The 22249-nt window shown below is 39.4% G+C and overlaps 1 protein-coding gene across 1 annotated transcript in view; it reads right to left on the minus strand.

The window, feature by feature from the left end:
- The window catches only part of LOC141504613 (polycystin-1-like protein 2), a 157984-nt gene that overhangs the window by 14690 nt on the left and 121045 nt on the right, over positions 1 to 22249 (minus strand). The window contains 7 exon segments of the mRNA XM_074209734.1: positions 3425 to 3556; positions 4278 to 4379; positions 8622 to 8832; positions 12826 to 12986; positions 16043 to 16170; positions 18456 to 18589; positions 21272 to 21599. Coding sequence (XP_074065835.1) covers positions 3425 to 3556; positions 4278 to 4379; positions 8622 to 8832; positions 12826 to 12986; positions 16043 to 16170; positions 18456 to 18589; positions 21272 to 21599 — 1196 coding nt within the window.

Genomic DNA, 22249 nt, shown 5'->3' on the forward strand with positions numbered 1-22249 from the left:
CCTTACTCCCTGCCACATATAAATTCATTAACACTGACCTCCTACCTATTCCACAATAAGACATTCCATCTTTGGAACATGTCACTTAATCCCTCAGCTTCAGATATTTTCTCTGGTTGTCCCCATGCCTGAAATGCTCTGCCTCCTCCTCAATACCCCCTGGCTTGGGGCAGCTAGGTGGTGCAGTGGATAAAGCACTGACCCTGGAGTCAGGAGTACCTGGGTTCAAATCCAGTTTCAGACATTTAATAATTACCTAGCTGTGTGGCCTTGGGCAAGCCACTTAACCCCATTTGCCTTACCAAAAAAAAGCCTAAAAAATATAAAATAAAATACCTCCTGGCTTTAATACCTGATGAGGAGGTATTGAGCAGTCAGAACATTCTCTAAAGCTCAACTAAAATTCTACCTTCAGCAGGAATTCTTTCCCAATCCTTCTTAATACTACTAGTGCCTTTGTTCTTTAAATCAGTCCTTTTTTTAAAATCCCAAATACATATTTATTTGCTTGTTATATATCGCATTAGAGTGTGAGCTCCTTGAGAAGTAGGGATTGTCTTTTGCCTCTTTTTATATCTTTTTAGCACAATGCCTGGTTCTTAATGTTTATTGACTGACTGGAAACACAAAGACAAAAACCTACTCTCAAGGAGTTTTCATTCTACTAAGATGATAGAACATTTATACTGATAAGTATACCTAAGATTATTTGGGGAGGAGGAAAATTTCCCAGAAAAATTTCCCCAGGATATAGTATATAATCTGAGCCTAGAAGTACAATAGGAATTCTAGGAGACAGGGGTGAGGAGGGAGGGCATTCTAGGCATGAGTGACAGTCTGGGTAGAAATACAGAGGTAAAAGATAGAGCCATGAGTTCTAAGGACTGAAAATTGAATAATTTGACTTTCTCCCTTAAAAAAAATTGCATCCTCAGTAAATAGCCTGGTACATAGTAATTGCAAGAATAAATGCTTATTGAAAGGTTGATTGATGATTTATGCAGCACAGAAAGGGGAATATTGTACAAGAAGATTGCAAGGACTGATTGGAGTTATATTGTTGAGGTCTTTAAATGCCAAGTTGATGAAATTACCTTCCCCCCCCCATAGAAGTAATAGGGAAATGCTGAAGCTTTGTAAACAGGGAGAATAACCCTGTCAAAACCAGGTTCTTCGGTGATATATCCTCCAATAAAAATAGGTAGATGATTTCTGTTTTGTCAGTAAGCCCTCTTTGAGTTTGGTAAGTAATCTTCAAGGCCTTGTCTAGTGTCAGCCTACTTTTCTGGCCTCACCCCATTCTACTTCCCTACATACAAACTGTGTTCTCACCAAGATGAACAACTCTCTGACCCCCAAACAACACCCTTTGTTCATGTTAGTCCATATCTCTAGTGACTTCCCTCTTCTTCCCCATTGAGTTAAAGGGCTTGGGAATGTTTAGAGAGGAAGGAAAAAAACATTTATTAAGTGACTCTCATTGTTTTCAAACCTTTGAATAGATTTCAAGTACAAAAAGGAGTGGACTTGCTCTACATGGAACCAGGGAATAGAACTAGGAGTAGGGGACAGAAGCCATGGAAAGGAAGTTTTAGGTTTCATGTCAGGAAAATCTTCCCAACAACTATCCCAAAGTGGAATGTGCTATTTGGGGAGTTAGTGAATTTGCGAAGGTCTTTGAAGAGGGTGGATAAATTATTATAGGGATGCCTCTTTGATTATGAATTGGTCTTGATGGTCACTGATATCCTTGCTATTTTCAATTGTATGATTCTGTGAATTCTGACCCATCCTTTAAATTCTAACTCCAATGCTAATGAACTTATGTATTATATTGCTTGTTATAGTTGGCTGTCTTTTGTCTCTTGGTCCTCTAACTAAATGGCACTTTGATTGACAGCAGGGACTGTAGTTAAGTAAACTTTGAATCCCCTCAAGTGCTTAGCAGACACTAAAACTTCCCTTTGTACTGTGTTATATTTGTCTTAGCAGAGCACCCTACTTCCCCATAAACTTGAAGAGGAAATCCTGGAAACTTATCAAAAGTTTCACTTTAGTAAATATTTTCCCAGAAAGATGAGCTTGACAATGTAGCCTAAGGTTGATGACTTCATGGACAATCACAGCTGGCAAAGCGTCCTTAGCTTGTGCCTGAGAGTATCATTATTATCCCATCTTCTTCCAGAATAACTTTCCTCCTTCTAGGAATATTATTCTGTCTAAAAAGTACCTTTAAATTATGAGTAGCAATGGAGTAAATTGCCTCTATATCAGCCAATAATACTGAGATAAAGCTGGATTCATATAATTATTAAAAAAAACAGAAAAGGCAATCAAATTCTCATGAATACCTTTGTCAACTACTAAACTTTAAACACATATCTCACTAAAAAGAAGAGTGAGCACAGGCCCTGGGAAAAGTTTCCTCTCAAAAGTAGAACTAATAGTTTTTGTACCTGGGGTGAGCAGAACAGAATGTGCCCTACCAAAGGGGCAGGAAACACTTTCCCAATTCACTTGAGGGAGTGGAGATTACTGGGAGCTTACCTGGAGAGTAGCCATCGGACAAAGAGGTCACCAAATTAGTCTTTTGTTCTAGGTCCTGAGTCCAGTTGTTTCTATGCTGCCAAAAGCCTGAGAGTGCCCCCAGCCTGCCTCTCAACTTTGTCACCTGGGGCTGACCCAGGGGCTCTGTTCTTGTTATGACTCAGTTTCCTCTCTAACATTTCAAAGCTGAACTCTATAGGCTCCCCAGACCAGCAGAATAATAATGATGACAGGTTGCATTTATATGACACTTTAAAAAGCATTGTACATAAGAAATCTCATTTGATCATTCTATTATTATCCCCATCTTTCAAATGAGGAAAAGAAGGTTGAGAGAAGTTGAATAAATGATTTACCCAGGGTCATACATCCAGTAACTATCTAAGGTGATATTTGAACTTAGTTCTGTCCTGACTCCAAATCTAACACTCTTCCTCTAATTATCTGAATTGAAGCTTTGTGCAAGAGCAAAAGGCTCCTCCTTTTCATCAAATAACTACACTAAATATATATTGGGATCAAATATGGAGAGCACTTAATTTTCTTCTTAGCCTGAATTTATCTGTAATAGAAAATAAATGAGGGAACCTGAACAGACACCTTGTCTTGGCACCACTGCCAGGAGAGGCAGTCAGACAAGATCAAAAATGAGCTGCTCTGTCCAGGGATTACACTGTTCACCACTCTGGCCTGGGCTGCATTCCTCAGCATATTGACTTCAATAAGCTTAATCAATCAATCAATAAACATTTATTAGGTATCTAATTATTTAGGCACTGTGCTAAGCATTAGGGAGTACAAAAAACAAAGTAAAAGACAGTCCTTGCCCCCAAGGAATTTACAATTCAATGGATTATAATCTCATAGATTAGTTTACCTGGTGGTATTTTTGTTCCTCACTAAAGGCGACAAGGATGACAGAAATGAAGAGATTCAGCACTACAAACGTCATAAAGATGATGCAGGAACCAATCAAGAAAGATCCCAAGACAGGATTAGAATCCAAGACCTAAAACAAACAGAAGTCAAATGAATGCTATGGAATCCATCTGCAAGAGTTCCATTCAAAAAGAAAGGTGGTCTGAGAGTTCAAAAGACCTTCTCCGACTCTAACTTTGGGATGACCTATATACCTGCTATCTAGGGGAAGGGGAAAAGAAAATATTGTCATAATCCCCTCCCTATGTCTTTAAGCGACTCTTTTCTTCTTGTTGTGCCTGTTTTTTCAAGAAATAATAGCCCTCCTCCTGCCCAGATCTAGAGCAATCCCTGGAAGGAGGCCCCCTTAGCTCCTCTCTGTAAATGAACAAAATGGAGAAGATGTGAAGGAGCAAAGGTTAGGATAGGAAGGTGGGGGAAGGTGATGTTTCCTAAAGAGGATGGAAGTTCACTCTGGCTTTTTTCAGGAATAACTCCTTTCGTGAACCAAACAAAAATGGTGTGTTATCCATTGGATAAAGACAGTGACACCTGAACATCAGACCTCTTGATTTCTCCAGCCAGTCTGTCACTGATATACTCTCAGTGACATTCAATATGCAAGATTCTCAGTCTAGCTGAGCTTGCTCTGCCATTTTTACAAAGCATGTCATGTCCTTGGCACAAAGATCCCACTGTTTTCTGGGAAACATAAATGATGAAATCCTCTTGAATAGCATGTATTTCTATGTCCCTAAAGTCTCTCTGCCTTCCTCTGAAAAAGAAACCAAGGGAACAACAGCCACAGTTACCTCTTCATAGTTGAAGATCCCCAGCTGCAGGCTGACCATTGTTTCTGCTGCATCAAAAAGGGTTTTGTAGGAAGGAAGCTTCCAGCCAAATATCAAGTTTGTCTGCCAAAGAAATAGAGCTTAAGTATTACCAACAGGCAACAGATGAATGATACAAACTAAAGAGGATCGTGTTGTACAGAGTGCTAGCTCACTATTTGTCATTCAAGTTAGATATCTATATTCATTCAGCCACAGTGGAGAGGAAGCTGTGATAGAGCAGAAGGAATAGTGGATTTTGAATTATACAACCTGAGCTCAAATTCAAGCTTACTATGAGCAGTATATCAGTTGAGTCTTAAATTCTGGTAGGCACTATGCAAAGGGCTGGGAAAAGGCAAAAACAGGGGGAGTCACGATAGGCAGTATTTACTGAATCATTGACTTAGACCCAAATTTAAATCCTGCCTCAGCCACTTAGCATGTGGCCATGTGATCTTGGACAACTCACTGGATCTCATTTTTCTCCTTGGTTAAGTTAGACAATAAGACTAGATAACATTTCAAGTCTTTGACAACTCTAAATCGTATGATCATTATGAGACCTACAACATTATTAGATCTACATTTTACAGCTGAGGAACTTTGAAGAAACTAGCCTAGAGTAACATAGGAAGGAACTGAGGTGGGATTTGAATACATGGCATTATTCAGTTGTTTGATTCCTTCGATAAACATTAACTATGTAGCTCCTATTTTTTATTACATTTGCTACCTCTTTTGCACAACCTGAACTTTGAAATTGTTTTGCAAAGGGTTTTGTCAATGTTGCCAAAAATGGTCTGTAACCTTTTGTATTAGGGTAGGTGAAATGGACTGGGGTAAACACATAATTCAGAAGTTCCTCAATGAAAATAAATAGCATTTATTAAGCAAGGCACTGTGCTATTTGTTTTACCAATATGTGTTACAAATTTACAGTTTTGGAAACTGAGGCAGACAGAGGTGAAGTGACTTGTCCAGGGTCACAAAGTTACTAAGTGTCTGAGGCTGGATTTGAACCAGGATTTCTAATTCATAGTTTGTTGAATTAAAAGCTTCCTGAATATGTTTTGTAAGACTGCATATGTAAAGTCTAGAGTACATTTCTTGCTTTATTGAGGGACGAAAATAGAGTGAGGGAGAGAATTTAGAACTCAAATACTTTCCTTTTTTTCCTTTCCTTCTTTCCTTCTTTGTTTTTGCTTTGTTTTGTCTCGGAGGCAGCTGGGGTTAAGTGACTTGTTAATAAGTATCTGAGGCCTTATTTAAATTCAGGTCCTTCTGACTCTCTGCCCTGTTGCCCTGTTTACTGTGCCACCTAGCTGTCTGGGAACTCAACATTTTTTTAAAAATGAATGCTGGGGGGAGGGGTGGGGGGGTGGGGGGCCAGAGCCAAGATGGCAGCATGAAGGCAGGAATTCCCCAGAAGCTGTCCTCCAAAAACCTTAAAATCATGACTCTAGCTAATTTTTGGAGAGGTAGAACCCACAGAAAGAACCAGTGAACCAATTCTCCAGCCCAAGATAACTTGGGAGATCCATGGGAAGGCTCTGTTCCACTGAGGTTGGAAGGGATGGCAACACAGCCAAGGTCATGCTCTACTGGAGCAAATGAGCTCTAGCCTTCCAGGAACATCCTTCAGGGCACCTGGGTCCCTGGGGGAACTTGACAGTGGGAACAGTTTCTAGACCTCCCAACCCAGGGATCACTGAGCAGAACCTGGGAGATCAGTGGGAAAACTCTGCCAGAGTGAGTGCACAGCCTAGGCCAGCACAATACAGCCCACCCTAGGAAATGGAAGCAGGCCTGTGGAGCCACCCAGAAGTAGCTTCCAGAGTGTTCAGTCCATAGAAGGTAAAGGGGGGGGGGGCGGGAGACTGTTGAGGTGTGTCCACTTTCCCTGGGACAGGATTCTTGTGCTTTGTCCAGATTCACATCCTGGTTGCAGTCTGGGGTCCCCTATTGTCATAGCAGAGCCTGGACTCTTCTCTCAGTTCCAGGGCAGAGGGGAGCCCCATTATGGTCATCCACAGATCAGAGCACAGGCTAGGAAAGTAGGCAGAGTCTCTTATAAGACACTGAAGGGAACTAAGGTACTTGGCAGGGGTGTCCCAATAGCACTCAAAATCAGGACATAGACTGGGGAAATGAGTAAACAGATACTAATTCCTTTATCCCATGGAGGATCAAAGCACACATTGAGAAGATGACAAAGTCAAAGCTTTTGTATCCAAAGTCTCCAAGGAAAAAAATAGGAATTGGTTTTAGGCTCAGGAAGAGCTCAAAAAAGTTTTGAAAATCAAGTAAGGGAGGTAGTGGAAAAATTAGAAAGAGAAATGAAAGTGATGCAGATAAATCATCAAAACCAAGTCAGTAGCTTGGTCAAAGAGATACAAAAAATGCCAAAGAAAACATGTTAAAAATCAGTTTAGGTCAAATGGAAAAAGCAGTTCAAAAGGTTAATGAGAAGAATGCCTTAAACAGCAGAATTAGTCAGATAAAAAAAATAAAATTATCTAAAATGTTAGATGGAGCTAAGGGAAGCTGATGACTGTGAGAAATGAAACAATAAATGAAACAAAAACCAAAAGACTAAAAAACTAGAAGAAAATGTGAAATATCTCATCATAAAAACAACTGACCTGGAAAACAGATCCAGAAGTGAGATTTTAAAAATTACTGGGCTACCTGAAAGTCATGACCTGGAAAAGAGCCTTGACTTCATTTTTAAAGAATTTCTACAGGAAAATTGTCCTGATATCCTAGAAGCAGAAGTAAAATAGAAATATAGGGAATCTATTGATCATCTCCTGGAGGAGAACCCCCCCCCAAAAAAAAACTCCCAGGAATATTATAGCCAAATTCCAAAACTCCCAAGTCAAAGAGAAAAATAGTACAAGGAGCAAGAAAGAAACAATTCAAATATCATGGAGCTTTAGTCACAATTAGACAAGATTTAACAGTACCTACAATTAAGGGCTTGTAGGGCTTGGAAAAGATGGATCTTCAATGAAATGGGGGAGTTTCAAACTTTCTTGTTGAAATGACCAGAGCTGAACAGAAAGTTTGATCTCCAAATACAGGACTCAGGCAAAGCATAGAGAGGGTGGATGGGAAGGGCAAATTATGAGGGATTTATTGATACTGAATTGCATGTATTCCTGAATGAGAAGAAGATACTGATAACTCATATGAACCCCAATTCATAGAAAAGAAGGAGTATATATAGATAAGTTACAGGAAAGAGATGCATATGAAGGTATAATATAAAGATGGAGTCAATGAATGAAAAAGGAATGTACTCTCTTTTGAAGGAGGCTATTGGAGTTCTGTTGAATTATTCAAACAACCTAGTTAGAAAATAAATACCTATTCTGGGCTCATCATCCCTTCTATTCTCTATCTCACAGGTCTTAAGAATTCAATCATCCCACTACTGAGTATCTTGGGTTTCTTAGGTCTGTAAAGATGGAGATATTCATAGATCTACTAACCTCTAAGGAAGGAAATACATATAATTGTTCAAAAAGCAGTGCAATGCTTTGGAAAAAAAATCTGTTTCTTAGTTTTTCCTAGCCATTTCTCATCAACCAATCCCTTTTGTCATTACCCTTCTCTTGAACACATATCTGAAAACTTCTCTTCTAGGCTTTTTGTTACTGTTTAATCATTTCAGTTATGTACAACTCTTTGTGACCCCATTTGGTATTTTCTTGGCAAAGATACTGAAGTGGGTTGCCATTTCCTTCACCAATTCATTTTACAGATGAGAAACTGAGGCAGAGTTAAATGGTTTGCCATGTAGTGTCTGAGGCTGAATTTGAATTCAGATTTTCCTGACTTCAGGTCTTGTGCACTATCCACTGTGCCACCTAGTTACCTCAGTTCTAAGCTAGAAAATTCCAATTTCTTAGATATCAGTCTCTCTTAATCTGTGACTCAAGGGGTGAGAAACCAATTAGATTTACTTGAATAGGACCCCTTCCCCCCACTAAAAACCTGAGTTCTCTAGGAGCTGCTGTCACCCTTGATCTAAATGAGCTGAGTTCCGAGGTTTCCTAGTGATATCCTTGCTTGTGTATCCCTTCCTAGGGTTTTCATTGTGAGGGGGTCATACTTTAACTTGGTCCCTGCCTCCTTTCTGCTCCCTTATATCTCCAGGCCCTCCCTTTTGGGCCTTAATTCCACTTTTAGCATTGACTATATTATTTGCTTCTTATGAAAAGCTCCCCTTGACCCCAGTAGTGAACCCTGAAAATGAATTTTCACTGGATTCCCAAGTCCCTTGGAGAGACTGGACTTTTTTAGGAGGGAGATACTCACAGCTATTGAGTAGGCTAGGAACATGATAACAATCACCAAGATGAATCCAGAGATGTCTCCCCAGGCTCTGCGCAAGGTAGAGGTGAGCACATTTAGCTTGGGGTTCAGCCTGAGCAGATGCCACAATTTCACTGTGGACAGGAGCACCAGGACTGCAATCAGGTATCCCAGAACTGCATCTGCACTGGCTGTTTCTCCAAAGCTGACAGCCCTGGGGGAACAAAGAGGGAACTCTGGTGGGAAGACCAAAAGCAATGGAGCTCAGAGACTCAGCCCTTTCTATCCCCAACCTATGAAGCTGATGTGACGCAGCAGGCAAGGAAAACAGTGGATAAAGCACTGGGTCTACAGTCAGGGAGCCTCGAGTTCAAAATAGGCCTTAGACACTTAAGCTGTGAGACCTTGGGCTAGTCACTTAATCTCTCTGTGTCAGTTTGCTCAACTATAAAATGGGGATTTGATTCTCAGTGTTGTCGTGAGGTTCAGCTGAGTTATCTGTGCCTAGTTCACAATAGGCACTTAATGAAAGCTTGTTTCCCTTTCTTCCTATGGCTAGAGGAGGTGAAGTTGAGCAGATGGCTGAGCCTAATGCTGAGATTAATGCTTAATGCTGGGAAAGTTGTGGAGAAGATTCCTGTAAAGGTGCTGGCTGGCCTCCAAGGCCTCTGTAACTCTGAGACTCTATAGTTCTTTTTTTTTTTTTAGATTTTTGCAAGGCAAATGGAGTTAAGTGGTTTACCCAAGGCCACACAGCTAGGTAATTAGTAAGTGTCTGAGACCAGATTTGAACCCAGGTACTCCTGACTCCAGGGCCAGTGCTTTATCCACTGCGCCACCTAGCCGCCCCCAGACTATAGTTCTTGAATATGGCTTTCTAAATGCCCACTCCTCAGCAAGATGCCAGTAAACTGAATTAATATAGACTGAATAGGTTGTGTCCATCCTAAAGGTCAAAGAACTAGAAATATTTATTTTGTAAAAATTTTAGATATTGATGAGGTTATTTAAAAATTTGAATAATTTTACTGCTGAAGTTATAAATAAGTATCCCAGAGTCTAATTTGGAATTATGAAGAAATGTATGTACATACATCCCCTTTGACTCAGCTTTTTTAATGATGGTCATAGAGTCCAAGAATGCCAAAGGCAGAAATGAACTGGAAAACAAGTGAGTACACATTCAGTGATTTGGCAAAGACCAGAAAAAACTCTTGGGTATGAAAGTAATGGAACATTCTTGTTCTGTAAGAAATGTAGATTATGAGACATTTAGAGAAGCATGGGAAAATTTGTTAATGCAGAAAAGAATAAGATACAATAACTTCTTTTCCAGTCATGTCCGACTCTTCATGACCCCATTGAAGGTTTTCTTGGCAAAAATAATAAAGTTGTTTTCCTTTTCCTTCTCCAGCTCATTTTACATATAATAAACTGAGGCAAACAGGATTAAATGACTTGCTCAGGGTTACAAAGTAAGTATCTGAGATTGAATTTGAACTCAGGTCTTCCTGGCTCCAGAGCCAGTGCTCTATCCACAGCAAAAACCTAGCTGTCCCAAGTCTCTACTTGTATGCTAATAACCAGGCAATAGAAACAATTAGCTTTTAGCAATGGAATTTTCTAAGATAGCTTAATAAGAACAGGCACCATATAGCATCTTCCCCTTGAAGCTGGGGCAGACTTTCTCATTAATACGTGTTAGCTACAGGAAGAAAACACATACACCATGGTAGTGAGGCTCTCATGCAGATAGGGTACCAAGTCCCTTCACTACACTTGTCCTTCAGGGCTTAGAGGTGTCTTTCTCTCCTAGAGGTGTCCTCACAAAGCTCTCTCCTGGGCAAGCATCTCTGCTGTGAAAGTTGCTAGACTAAACTCTAGGTTCTGCTTTTCATGGAATGATTCTTTATTACTAGAGATCCCCTTTTTTTGAGATCAGAACCAGGTGGGTTTTTTTGGGGGGGGGGCGGGGTGTTGCTTTCAGAGATCCTACTCTTCGAAATTGCTTCCCCTCCCTCTAGTGACTGGAGTGACTTCTTTGTATCTGTGTCTCTGCTGCCTCATAGGTACCTCAAATACTTCAGAACTGGTTCTCCCACCACTGGATGGGTGCATTATCTATTGCCAGATGCCATGGCTAATGAAAGTTAAAAGAGAAAAATCACCTTCCCCTCCCCATGTAGAAAAAATAGAAAACAATTAGTAATTGTCACTCAATCTGGCTGACCCTTTCCTAGGGATTACCTATTTAAAGACTTTAGTAACATGACCTATTTTCAATCCAGCCAATCAGATTATGCCTTCTGATCCACTCAAAAGTGTTCTTTCTTAAAGGGATCATCAGATATTAACAATTACTAAACTCATGAACACTCTCATACCACTTTGTTCTACTCTTTGCTTTCTGTGACTTCATCAACTTTGGGAATAGGGGAGAATCAAATCCCCAGTTTATATTTGCATTAATCAATTAATGGAGAAACATTTACTGAGAACCTACTAGGTATCAGATATTATTGGGTAAGCAAATACAAAAGGAAGATAGTCTCTGTTCTGCCTTCAAGGAGATTTGCTAATTGGCATCACAGAATAGTGAGCAACTTCCCAGATTTTAAACTATTCACTCTCCCCCCCCCATTATTTTCTCTCATTTATCTATATCTTTCTTCTCTCTGTCTTACTCCTCCTAAACTGTGCTCTTCATCTTACCACAGCCTCTAGTCCCTTTGTTTCTATTCTCTAAATCCATCACTTCTCTCCTGACTTTTCTAATTTTCCTTCACAGTCTTGATCTATAGTTGAACCCATATAGTTGAATATTTCAAGTATGAGCTTGAATCCATTGTTCCCTTGTCCAGTCACCCCCATCATCTGTCTTCTTTGTTCCTCCTCTCGAGTTATAGAATGTTACTAGAGGAAGTCCTACAATCTACTGATTTCACTACCCATTTATAATTTCTAATCTCCTTTGGGTCTTCAGGGTTGTATAATCCTTTTAGTCTTCTACTGTTTCTCTGTCCCAGTGGAACTGGTCTTATCTCCCCATCAACCTGGGAGTCCTAATTCACGGAATCAAAACCAAACCAAACCAAAACTGGAAACAAACTCTAACTTCTTTTCTAATGCTCAGTTATTTCCCGTAAATGACAGCACTATCAATGAGAGTCATTTCAGACATAAGGTTTAATTTTCATCCTTTAGTTACAAAGCTTTGTATCTAGTCAGCCAATCAACAAACATGTATTAATTGCTTTCTATTTGAGTACTTGCTTTCTCAGTACCACAGAAGGAAGAGAATTTTTGGTTATGAGAGCAAAAGGCTGCAATTTGCAATTATTCTGATAGAAACATCAACTATAGTCAACTTCTATAGAACCAGTATGATGTGATGGAAAGCATACTAGCCTGAGAGTTAAGAGACCTAAATTCAAATCCTGCCTCTGTCACTTACTAGCTTTTGATACCTAAGGTAAGTCATTTAATTTCACATGACCTCAGTTTCCTCATCTGTAAACCTTTGTGGTCCCTTCTGCTCTAAATCCATAATCCTATACAGATTTTTGTATCAATAATTATCAACAACATTATCATGAATATACCATGTGAAACAAAGCCTTATAGAATATAAAAGTTGGAAGGCATTTTAGAACATATCACAGAATAATAGATTTTGAGAATTAGAAGAATCTTAGAGGCCATCTTAATTCAATCCATACCTAAAGCAAATCTTAAATAGAATATAGCCAAGTGGTCATCTAGTGTCAGCTTGAAGACTGAAATGTATCTCTTGAGGCAGCCCATTTCACTTTTGTAAAATTCTCATTGTTACGGAATTTTTTTTTTACTGATATTTAGCCTAAATTTGCCTTTTTGAATTTTGTGTTCCCACCCCAAATAATCTAAGCTCAGAAAGCCCATTTATGATTGTACTCCAAGTTTGAACCCTTCTTCCCAAGGACATAAAAAATATGCCCCAGACAACTTTTTAAAAAACTGTATAACATTAATAAATATTGAGATAGTCAGTTGAGAGTACATCACTGGGAACTTATAATCAACAGAACTAGAAACCCTCAACCCCTCAGTTACCCCTAGAGCTTTGAGGGGAGAAGTAGTAGACACGTCTGGGAAACTGGTCTACTAATGGAAATAGAAAAGTAGCCTTAGAGAGGGGGATCACTTCAAGAAATAGAGCTATCATTACTTGTCTTTGTGGGTCAAGTAGTACTTGACATCTCGGGCACCCAGGATAGTCCTCTTCACAAACACTGACAATGCACTCCAGCTGATGAGGATGATAGTGAGCTCTAGTAAGTTCCATTTACTTCGGAAATAGTTCCATTTCTGACTCTTCATGAGTCGACCCTGTAAGACAAGGAGGTTGTGCCTGAAGTATGGCAGGGTTCCAATATGTCTGTTCTAAAAGTTCAAGATGCCTTCCCCAGGAATCCAAAAGACTACCATTCCTTCTCTTTAGGAATCATGAAATCCTGGGGGCATAGGGAGTTCTTAGAAAATGAACAATCTCAATTGCAACATCAAATCTGATCTATGTGATACTGCCATCATGGAAAAGTTCTCCTTCAGTGAGACTATAAGGGGGAGTGAGCAACTAATTGAAAGCTGGTTCAGCATTATGGTAGAGTGTTCAAGAGACTAAGGCCCAGCAGTACTAAATGGCCTGCCATTTTCAGGGCTAGCAGGAATGGAAAGTGACAGTTCCTCATTTCCACCTGATCCTGTGTCTCCTTCAGTATTTATAGATATTTCTGAAAAATCTGTAATTCCAACCTAATGCCTCTTAGGGCTACAAGAGTGGGTAGGATTTTTCCCAACTCTGGGATAATGTTAATTATAGGAGAAAAGTTTGTGGTCCATCGGAAGCTAAAGAATAGGAAGGCTAAGCTAATATCCAGATTTCCAAGATGAAGCTGGGACCCAGTTATGGATGTGGTGCCACAAGAGACTAGTGCCTTATTAAAATGCAGTCAGATAGTATAATGGCCACTGCCCATATCCTTTAGGTTCAGGGCTGTGAAATTAGGACCTTACATTTAAGGACATACCTGGATTCTTCCTGCACATGCAAGACCTTGAGACAAGACCTTGCTCTGAGCTCTGCCCAGGAAACCATCTTTTCCAGGAACAAAACAATCTTTACAGCCTCAAGAAACTTAACTTCATCTTCCCAAAAGGACTAAGAAAAAGTAGAACGTGATTTGGCATGAGGAATGAGCTAGATTAGCAGGAGGGAAACTAATTTCCAGGATTCCTAACCCAGAAACTAGCTTCCAACTGCATTAAAATCTTTAAGAATATTAAAACCTAGGAGGACTTTATAGAATCACAGAACTTCAGACCCTGAAGGGAACTTAGACTAGAGATAGAAGTACCTCAAATTGGTTCCACTTAGGGATTTTTGTTCCTCTGCTTTTCCTGTATCACCTACAGTTCCAATAGCAATGCAGTAGAATGGCAGTTTCTCCACTCAGTCTTATTGTTTGCTGCATTTTGAATTTTTTTTGTTTCTATTCTGATACCCTAGTCTGATACTTTTTATTCCTTCCCTGTGACGATTGGGAGATTTATATATGAAGCTGTATGTGTTTCTAAAGGTCACCCCTCATTATATAAAATATGACTGTGATTATCACTCAAGCTGAGATTTGTTCTGGGTCATATCCTACTATCTGATAAATATTATTTGCTTGACTATACATAGTATATTGATTTTTGAATAAAACCATATAGTTAAATAGATGCATAAATAAAAATCACATCTTGATTTTCTTATCCCTTTGTTATTATTAGATTGCTCCTTTTGAGTAAAGGTATCATCTTCAGAAGGCCTCTGTAATACAATCCAATGTTACCTGAAAGAATAAACATATTTACCAACTAAGTAGAGCCCTCACCTTGTTGAAAATACTGTTTGAGCAATTTGTACCAGATTTTAGCTGGCTATAAATAAGAGCTGTTCAAGAGCTATTTCCTAACCATTTTCAGGTCAGGCCACTTCCACATCAGCCTTCATCCATATCTCCTCCCCATGGAAAACTTGGCCTCTTGCACTGGAACCACCCTGGATTCTGATAGATTGATTATCTCCTTATCTTACATGGATCCAGGTCTTCACTTTACTCCCCATCTGTCTCTCAGTCATGTCACTATGGTCAATTCCGCCCATTTTCCAACTCACCTTTATGTTTTGTAAGATCCTTGTAAGATTGTAAGATCCTTATAAGATTGTAAGATCCTTCAGAGCAAGAACCATATAATTTATTTCTATTGATATTCCCCATGCTTTTCCCAGGCCTGATTCATGAAAAGAACTTAATAAATGTTTACTCTATATATAGCCATTCTCATAAAAGGTGCTCAAGAGATTGAACATCTTTTCAAGGGTATTCTTGCTGTAGTTGGTCTGAGGTCCCTTCCACCTCTACAATTCTGTGATTCCATATAAGCTCCGTTTCCATAGCTCCTTAAAACTTGCTGGCAAGACAACTCTGTGAGGTTGGTGTTTGTCTTATTCCTATTTTACATGAGAAGCAGGGTAGATGGAGTAATTTCCTTGAAATCAGGAAGACTTAGCGCATATATATATATATATGTATATATATATACATATACATATAAAATCTCTGACACTGGGTGACCTTGGGCAAGTCATCTAAGATCTCAAAGCTCTGGGTAATTCTCCAAGACTAGACTACTTAAATAATCAAGAACAAATTACAGGTCCAGCCCCTATTCCCCTATCCATTTTACTTATGTGAAGAGACTTAGAGAGGTTGTGACTTGTCTAAGTTTATTCATCTAGGGAGCTTCGGAACCAGGTTTCAAACTCAGGTTTTCTGCTTTGAAGTCCTGTTTTTTCCATGATTCCATACTGATATCATCTGGACCATTTTGTCAGATTGGTAGAGACCATTGAGCATGAATGAGGAAGCCCTAGGATGGTTAAGAGATGGCCAGGAAAGATCAAGAACTCAAGGAGTTACTATAGGAAAGCAGACTTGGGAAGGTGCTAGCAAAAGGAGGCTCTGAGAAGCCTTGAGGATAAGTGAAAGCAATAGACATTGGAAATCAGAGTAGGGAGATATCAAAGGGGGTTAGACAGATTATAATGGGAGTTAGATGGGAGCTAACACCAAATCTATCTTATATCCAAATCTATCTTGAACCATCCTTGCTGAGTCTATCAACATGCTCAACTCTAGAGGTAAGTGATGATGGCCTTCTTTTACCATGAGACCCTTTCCTTCCATGCCCCAGTATAATAGTGTTTCTAAGAACCCACAATAAGATATATTTGTTTGCCACTCCAAACCTTTCTTGCCAGGAAACTGGGTACCCAGTCCTTCACTCTGGACTGTTTCAATTTCAAGTCTGTTTACTCAGAATACACCCAATCTTACCTGAATGTTCATATAATAGGCTAGGAAGAGGAAGTACATGACTTCAGCTGCTACAACAAAGACATGTAAACCATTGGTGATGGGATAAAGTCGGATACTTTGCAGTTCTACTTGTGGAAGGAAAGCCCCTGAAAAAATTAAATGGGGGAAACATCCTATTAACACACAGCAACCCCACTTTACTTCTTCCCTCTACTAAAAAGGTCTCAGTTCTCTAGGGTATATATTCATTCAACTTGCCTTCCTCCTTTTCCCTTCTCCCCTCTCCCATCTTTCCTTCCTTCTTCCTTTATTTCTTCCTCCCTCCCTCCCTTTCTAATTTCCTTCCAAATTGAAACTCCTCTGAGGACAAGGACTATTAGTTTTTTGTCTTTCTGTGATCACCAACCTGACATAGTGTATATTTAATCCTTGTTGAATTGAATTCAACTTACTATGTGTGTGGAGCACCATGATAGGTACTGGGATGGGTACAAAGTTTATGTACAAGAGGTCAAAGGAATTCCCTAATCAATTTGAAGATGAGCCTTTGGGACTTTTGAAAGCTTCTCTTTGTGTGTGTGTGTGGGGGGTGAATATGCCCAACTTTGTTGAAAGGACTAAAAGACTCTGAGGTAATCTTAGTGCCTGGAGCTTCCCTCAAGATTAATCGGTTGGCATTATAATTCTAAATATGAATATGTCTCCATGAGGTTAAAGAGGGATTCATTGGAATGGTAGGGTGTTATCTGTCTAGTAGTCTCAACTTCAGTTTCTTTCCAATGACAGTTAGTTCAACTTCAGGCTAACATTAAGTATAAAGGACTTTAAGACCCTGTGGAACAGTGGAACCCACTACGGAGCAAGATTTATATTGATTGTTTATGAGCTATTTTAGGTCCTTTATGAGCTTTCTGCATTGTTTATGAGCTCTGGAAAGCCATTTGCATCTTTTGCATTTTCTGTGAAATTAAAAAAAAGACTGTTTTCTATGTGATATATACATTATAATCTTTCATACTTGTATGACAGCTAGGGGAAATCTTTTACCCATGTCTTTGAACACCTAGACATGAACTGTATTTTCGAGATGTCTCAGAATGAATTCTAGGCTGAGGCAAAATATAAAAGAGAGTAGGAGAGGGGACAGGAGGGAACAGAGGAGAGTAGGGAAGAGGAGAGAAAGAAGAGAACAAGAGGAAAGGAAAAGAGAGAAAAGGGAGGGAAAGGGACAGAAGAGGGAGGAATCTTTTAGGTTCAGTCCTTAGGATTGGAACTAATCTGTATAAACACTGAACTTGGCTAGTGCTGAGTCACAAATTACATATAATATGATACCTGCTCTCATGGCAATTTTTATCTATGACAATTCCCAGAATTTTAAGATTTATGAAACACTTTTCTCACAGCTATAAAGTAAGGAATGTAAGTGTTATTTTCATCCTCATGTGACAGATGAAGAAACTGAAATTCAGGTCATTTGCCAAAGATCACATAAAAAGTGTAGGATTTGATCCAAGGTCTTCTACTTCAGATATAAAACACTTTCTGCTTCAGCAAACTAATTCTCTATCTAAGAAAAATTTTGTGGTTCCTGCTGGGCCTGGACAGAAAAAATTTAAAACCCCTCACAAATATAGAATTTAAAGGGGCTGAGAGAATTCCAGTAGGAGAGCCCAGGGGCAGAAACTAGAGAAAGGTCTGGAAGAAAGGGAGAAAGACAAGATGTCATTTGCTACAGAGAATGACCAGTTGGATAGTGAATACAAGCACTTAAATTCCCAGTCCTCTAGATGTTTTTAGTGTTCTGGGAGACATCCTGCAAAAATAAGGAATTTACCACTGGGAAGAGGTGAGTAGGAAGTTGTTACCAAATTGCAACTGAGCTCCCTCACCTTTAAGGAAAAAATAGGAGATGGAATACACAGTCCCCTAGCAGACCAAAATGAAGGATATTGGTAATAAGGTAAAAAACAAGGACTTCTCTTCATTAATCAACCCTACTCTCTAGATAGGTAACCCTATCTAGTCACTGGCATGGGAGCATTGAAATATAATACAAAGGGTCCTGAACTACAAATTGGGACCCTAGGTTCTAGTTCTAGCTCTGTGGCTAGCTTGGTGTAAACCTTGGGCAAGTTGCTTTCCCCCTTTGGTCCTCAGTTTCCATCTGTGAAAAATAAGGGGTTTGAGATAGTTGCTAACATCCCTTCCAGCCATAGCTGATACATCGCTCCTCTATTCTCAGTCTCCTAATCCTCCCTTGAACCCCTGGGCCCTAATCTTCAGATTGCCATAGCAGGAAGCCATTTTTCTGCCTCACACTCTCCAAGACTCTAATCCAGGACCTAGGACAGCCAGGATTTAGGGAAGTCTGGTGTACTCAGTATTTACATTGTCTTATTATGCAATAGGAGAACCAGACATTTCTTACCTACAGCATTTGTTTCAAAAGTCAGAGTCACAATGCAGAAAAGGTTCACATTAGCATTATACACGGTAAACTCCACAAACACTGCTCTAGTGAAGGTGTCCAGCCAGGTGTTGTTGAAGAGATACTGCAGAATCCTACCAAGAGACAAGAAACTCAGTATCATTGGATTTAGAGCTAGGATGAATGCTTGAGGCTTTATCATCTGAACATCTCATTTTACAAAAGAGGAAACTGAGACCCGGAGGAGGGTAGATGACTTTCCCAGAGTCTGATAAATATCAAGTAGATGAATCAAAATGAGGTTCCAGGTTCTTGAAGTCTAAACCCAGTTTCCTTTCTACTATACCACTGTGATGGTCATGTGGGATCAGTCAGCTCAGTCAGATCATTCACGTTACTAAAGATGTGACTTCCAAAGTTAATTAATAGAGATGTGCCAAATCCAAATGGTTGGTCCCTGTCTCCCACATAGAGGTCCATTCTTTGAATTAGGTAAGTATTAAACAAATTCTAGAGTATTTCCACTGTGCTCCAGCCCCACCCCATCTTTCACCTAGCCAAATACTCCCCTGTTCCCACCTGAAAAGCCAAACTTCACCTTGTTTCTATAGTTTTTTTTCCTCAGTCAGTGCCATCAAAAAGCTCTGGATCTGTGTAAAAAAACCATCTCTGTCAGCAAGGCTTTGGTGTTGGCCCCAGCATTTCTCAATGATTGCACGAATTTGTTTTACCCTGGAGCTATCCCTATTGATGGTCACCTTGAACTTTTGATCATTAGCCTTGCTTAGACATCTGATGCTTATGGCCTCCCATTTCCTGTATGTTCACTTAATCTCTGGTCTGCTCTCTGCATTGAACTTTGCTCCTCATGGGTGCCTTTGACTCTGGCTTATCCACTTGTTCTGATCCACAGCTGTATTCTTGATATTCTGTATTTTCACTCCAAATTGCCTGCCAGGTTTCAGCTTGACTCTGCCAGTTCTTGTCCAACTTCACATCCTTTTCTCATGAGACACCTCCCTGATCCCATATCTCTTGCTTCTGATTCTTCATATGCAATAAAAGATTGCTAACTCCTATGGCCTCAAAGCACAGGGTTTCTGCCACAGATTATGCTGATTCTATTGCATATCATTCCATTAGGTGGGTTAGGGAATAAATTAAGTAGATCAACAGACATGATATTTAAAATGTGACCTTTCACATATACCCAAAAGAGATTGAAGAAAGTTCTGACAGATACCAGCATATTCAGAGAAGCCTTTTTTAGGCAGCAAAGAACTAGAAATAAAAATAGATGCTCATCAATTTGGGGAATAACAAAACAAATTGTAGTATATGAATTTAATGAAATATTGCTACTTCATCAGAAACAAAGAATATGAAGAATTCATAGAAGCTTGAGAAGACTTATGTGAGCTGATGCAGAGTGAGTTAAACAGAACCAGGAAAAAATATGCACAATGACAATAACAATGTAAATAGAACAATTAATAGAAAGTGCCCCCCAAACTGACACTTTGTAATTATAGTGAGCAACTCTGATTTTGGTGAAATCTTTAAAAATTTTCTTCCCTCCTTTCTTTGCTGAAATTAGCTTCTATGAAACCTTGGATATACTTTCAAATTCAGTTGATGTTTTGGTTAGTTTTGCTGAACTGTTTTCCTATCTTTGTTTTTAAATCTTTGCAACAAGAGTTGAATAGGACAAGGGAAAGGTATGTATTTAGAAACAAAGATGTTATATAAAAACAAAATATGTTAATTTTTAAAATTAAGGCTATTGCTTTGTACACACAAATAAAAAGATATCCCTGGGTATCTACATAACTATCCAATTTGTTAGGTCTTGTCAATGACTTCTCTTTGACATTTTTTTGCAAGGCAGTGGGCTTAAGTGACTTGCCCAAGGCCACACAGCTAGGTAATTATTAAGTGTCTGAGGCTGGATTTGAACTCAAGTACTCCTGACTCCAGGGCCAGTGCTTTATCCACTGTGCCACCTAGCTGCCCCTGCTCTTTGACTTCTAAGGAGATAGCTCAAGATGACAGTAGTGACAGCTTGAGGTTTCCAACTTTACAGATGATTTCTACCATTTTGTGTTACAGGACATTTGGGAATTAAAACTTATCAGTGTGAGTGCCTCCTCACAATACCTTGGAGATTTACCAAGGTGCTGTAAGATGGTTGTGTATTAGACATTTAATTTGATGTCTAGAATCTTCTGATTTAGTAGAGAGCTATAGAGCCATCTCCTTGACGATTATGGTACAACTGTAGCTATTGAATAGAGACAATGGAAGCCTTGAAATGAGTCCTCTTTCTTGTCTACATCTCAGACTGAGTTTTTGTGTCAGTGAACTATTTTAATCTAAAGGATACCAATGTGCCCAATATTATTCCAAAGGGATACAATAGAATGATTGAGCATGACAGTGGTGTGTAATGGAAAGAGGACATGATTAGAAATCAGAAGACCTTGAGTACAAGATTCAGCTTTGCCACTAACCAGCTATGTGCTTAGGTAGGTAAGTCTTTGATCCTCTCTGTACCTCAGTAGTCTCCTCCGAAAAATAAAGGTGTTGGATGAGAATTTTCTATGAGATCTCTCTTTTTTTTTAGGTTTTTGCAAGGCAAATGGGGTTAAGTGGCTTGCCCAAGGCCACACAGCTAGGTAATTATTAAGTGTCTGAGATCAGATTTGAACCCAGGTACTCCTGACTCCAGGGCTGGTGCTTTATCCACTACGCCACCTAGCCACCCCTGTCTATGAGATCTCTTAGCTGTAATGGTTATATAAGATTATAGATTCTACCTTGATGCATTCTTTGGATCTGTTCCCAAATGCACTACATAGCCTCCTCCTCGATAGACTGTGAATTTTCCCCAGATGGGTTGACCTCGTAGCTGGGCCTGGCTTTGATACTTCCAAGCCTGGGAAAGGCTAGAACTTTCATTGCAATCATAGCTATTCCAACCTTCACTGTAGTCAGACATGTCTTCAGCCTCCAGGGAATATGGGGCATGACACTCATGAAGAGAAGCCCACAATTCCTGGGTCACAGAGCAGGAATCATTGTGGACTCTGACCTGGCGGATCTGGGCACTGCCAACCAACTTTGAGTTTCCATCTGTAACAAAACCTGGACAGAAAAATCGACTGGTGTGAGTAACCCATTCACTAAGAGGTAGTCATGGGTTCATGACTATACTGTCCCATCTCCACAGATTGGGTCCCAGAGCCTAGTTTATGACATCAACTTACTTTTCCTCTTTATCAATGGGCTGAGGGGAGGTAATGTCCAACCTTAATGGAACCACATATTTAGACTCAATGTTGGAGTCCTAGTTATGATTATAGAGGTAATGAAAATGACACTGAAAAAAATAATATACCAAGACTACTCAGAGGAGTCTGTGCTTTAAGTGTCATAATTCTGAGGATATTGAGAGACTGATTCTCAGGGTTTCAGGAAACAGAAAAGTACCAAAACTATGGGGGAGAAATTTCATATTTCTCCCCAAAAGGAGACCAAGAGAATAGCCCATAACTACTAATAATATTATTGCCATCCAAATAAAATTTTTATGAGACTAATCAATGTAGATATTGAGATTATCCTTAATAAAAGTATTTATACAGGAAAAGGCAGAACTTCACAAGTAATATTTCATTTAGACCACATCTTCACTATCACATGTTTGACTGAAAGATGGAGAGAATACAAGATCCTACTGTGTTTGTTTTTTGACTATAAAATAAAATTGATTTGTTAAAGCAAAGCAAAACAAA

The sequence above is a fragment of the Macrotis lagotis genome, chromosome 1 (assembly GCF_037893015.1).
Source record: "Macrotis lagotis isolate mMagLag1 chromosome 1, bilby.v1.9.chrom.fasta, whole genome shotgun sequence".
NCBI lineage: Eukaryota > Metazoa > Chordata > Mammalia > Peramelemorphia > Peramelidae > Macrotis > Macrotis lagotis.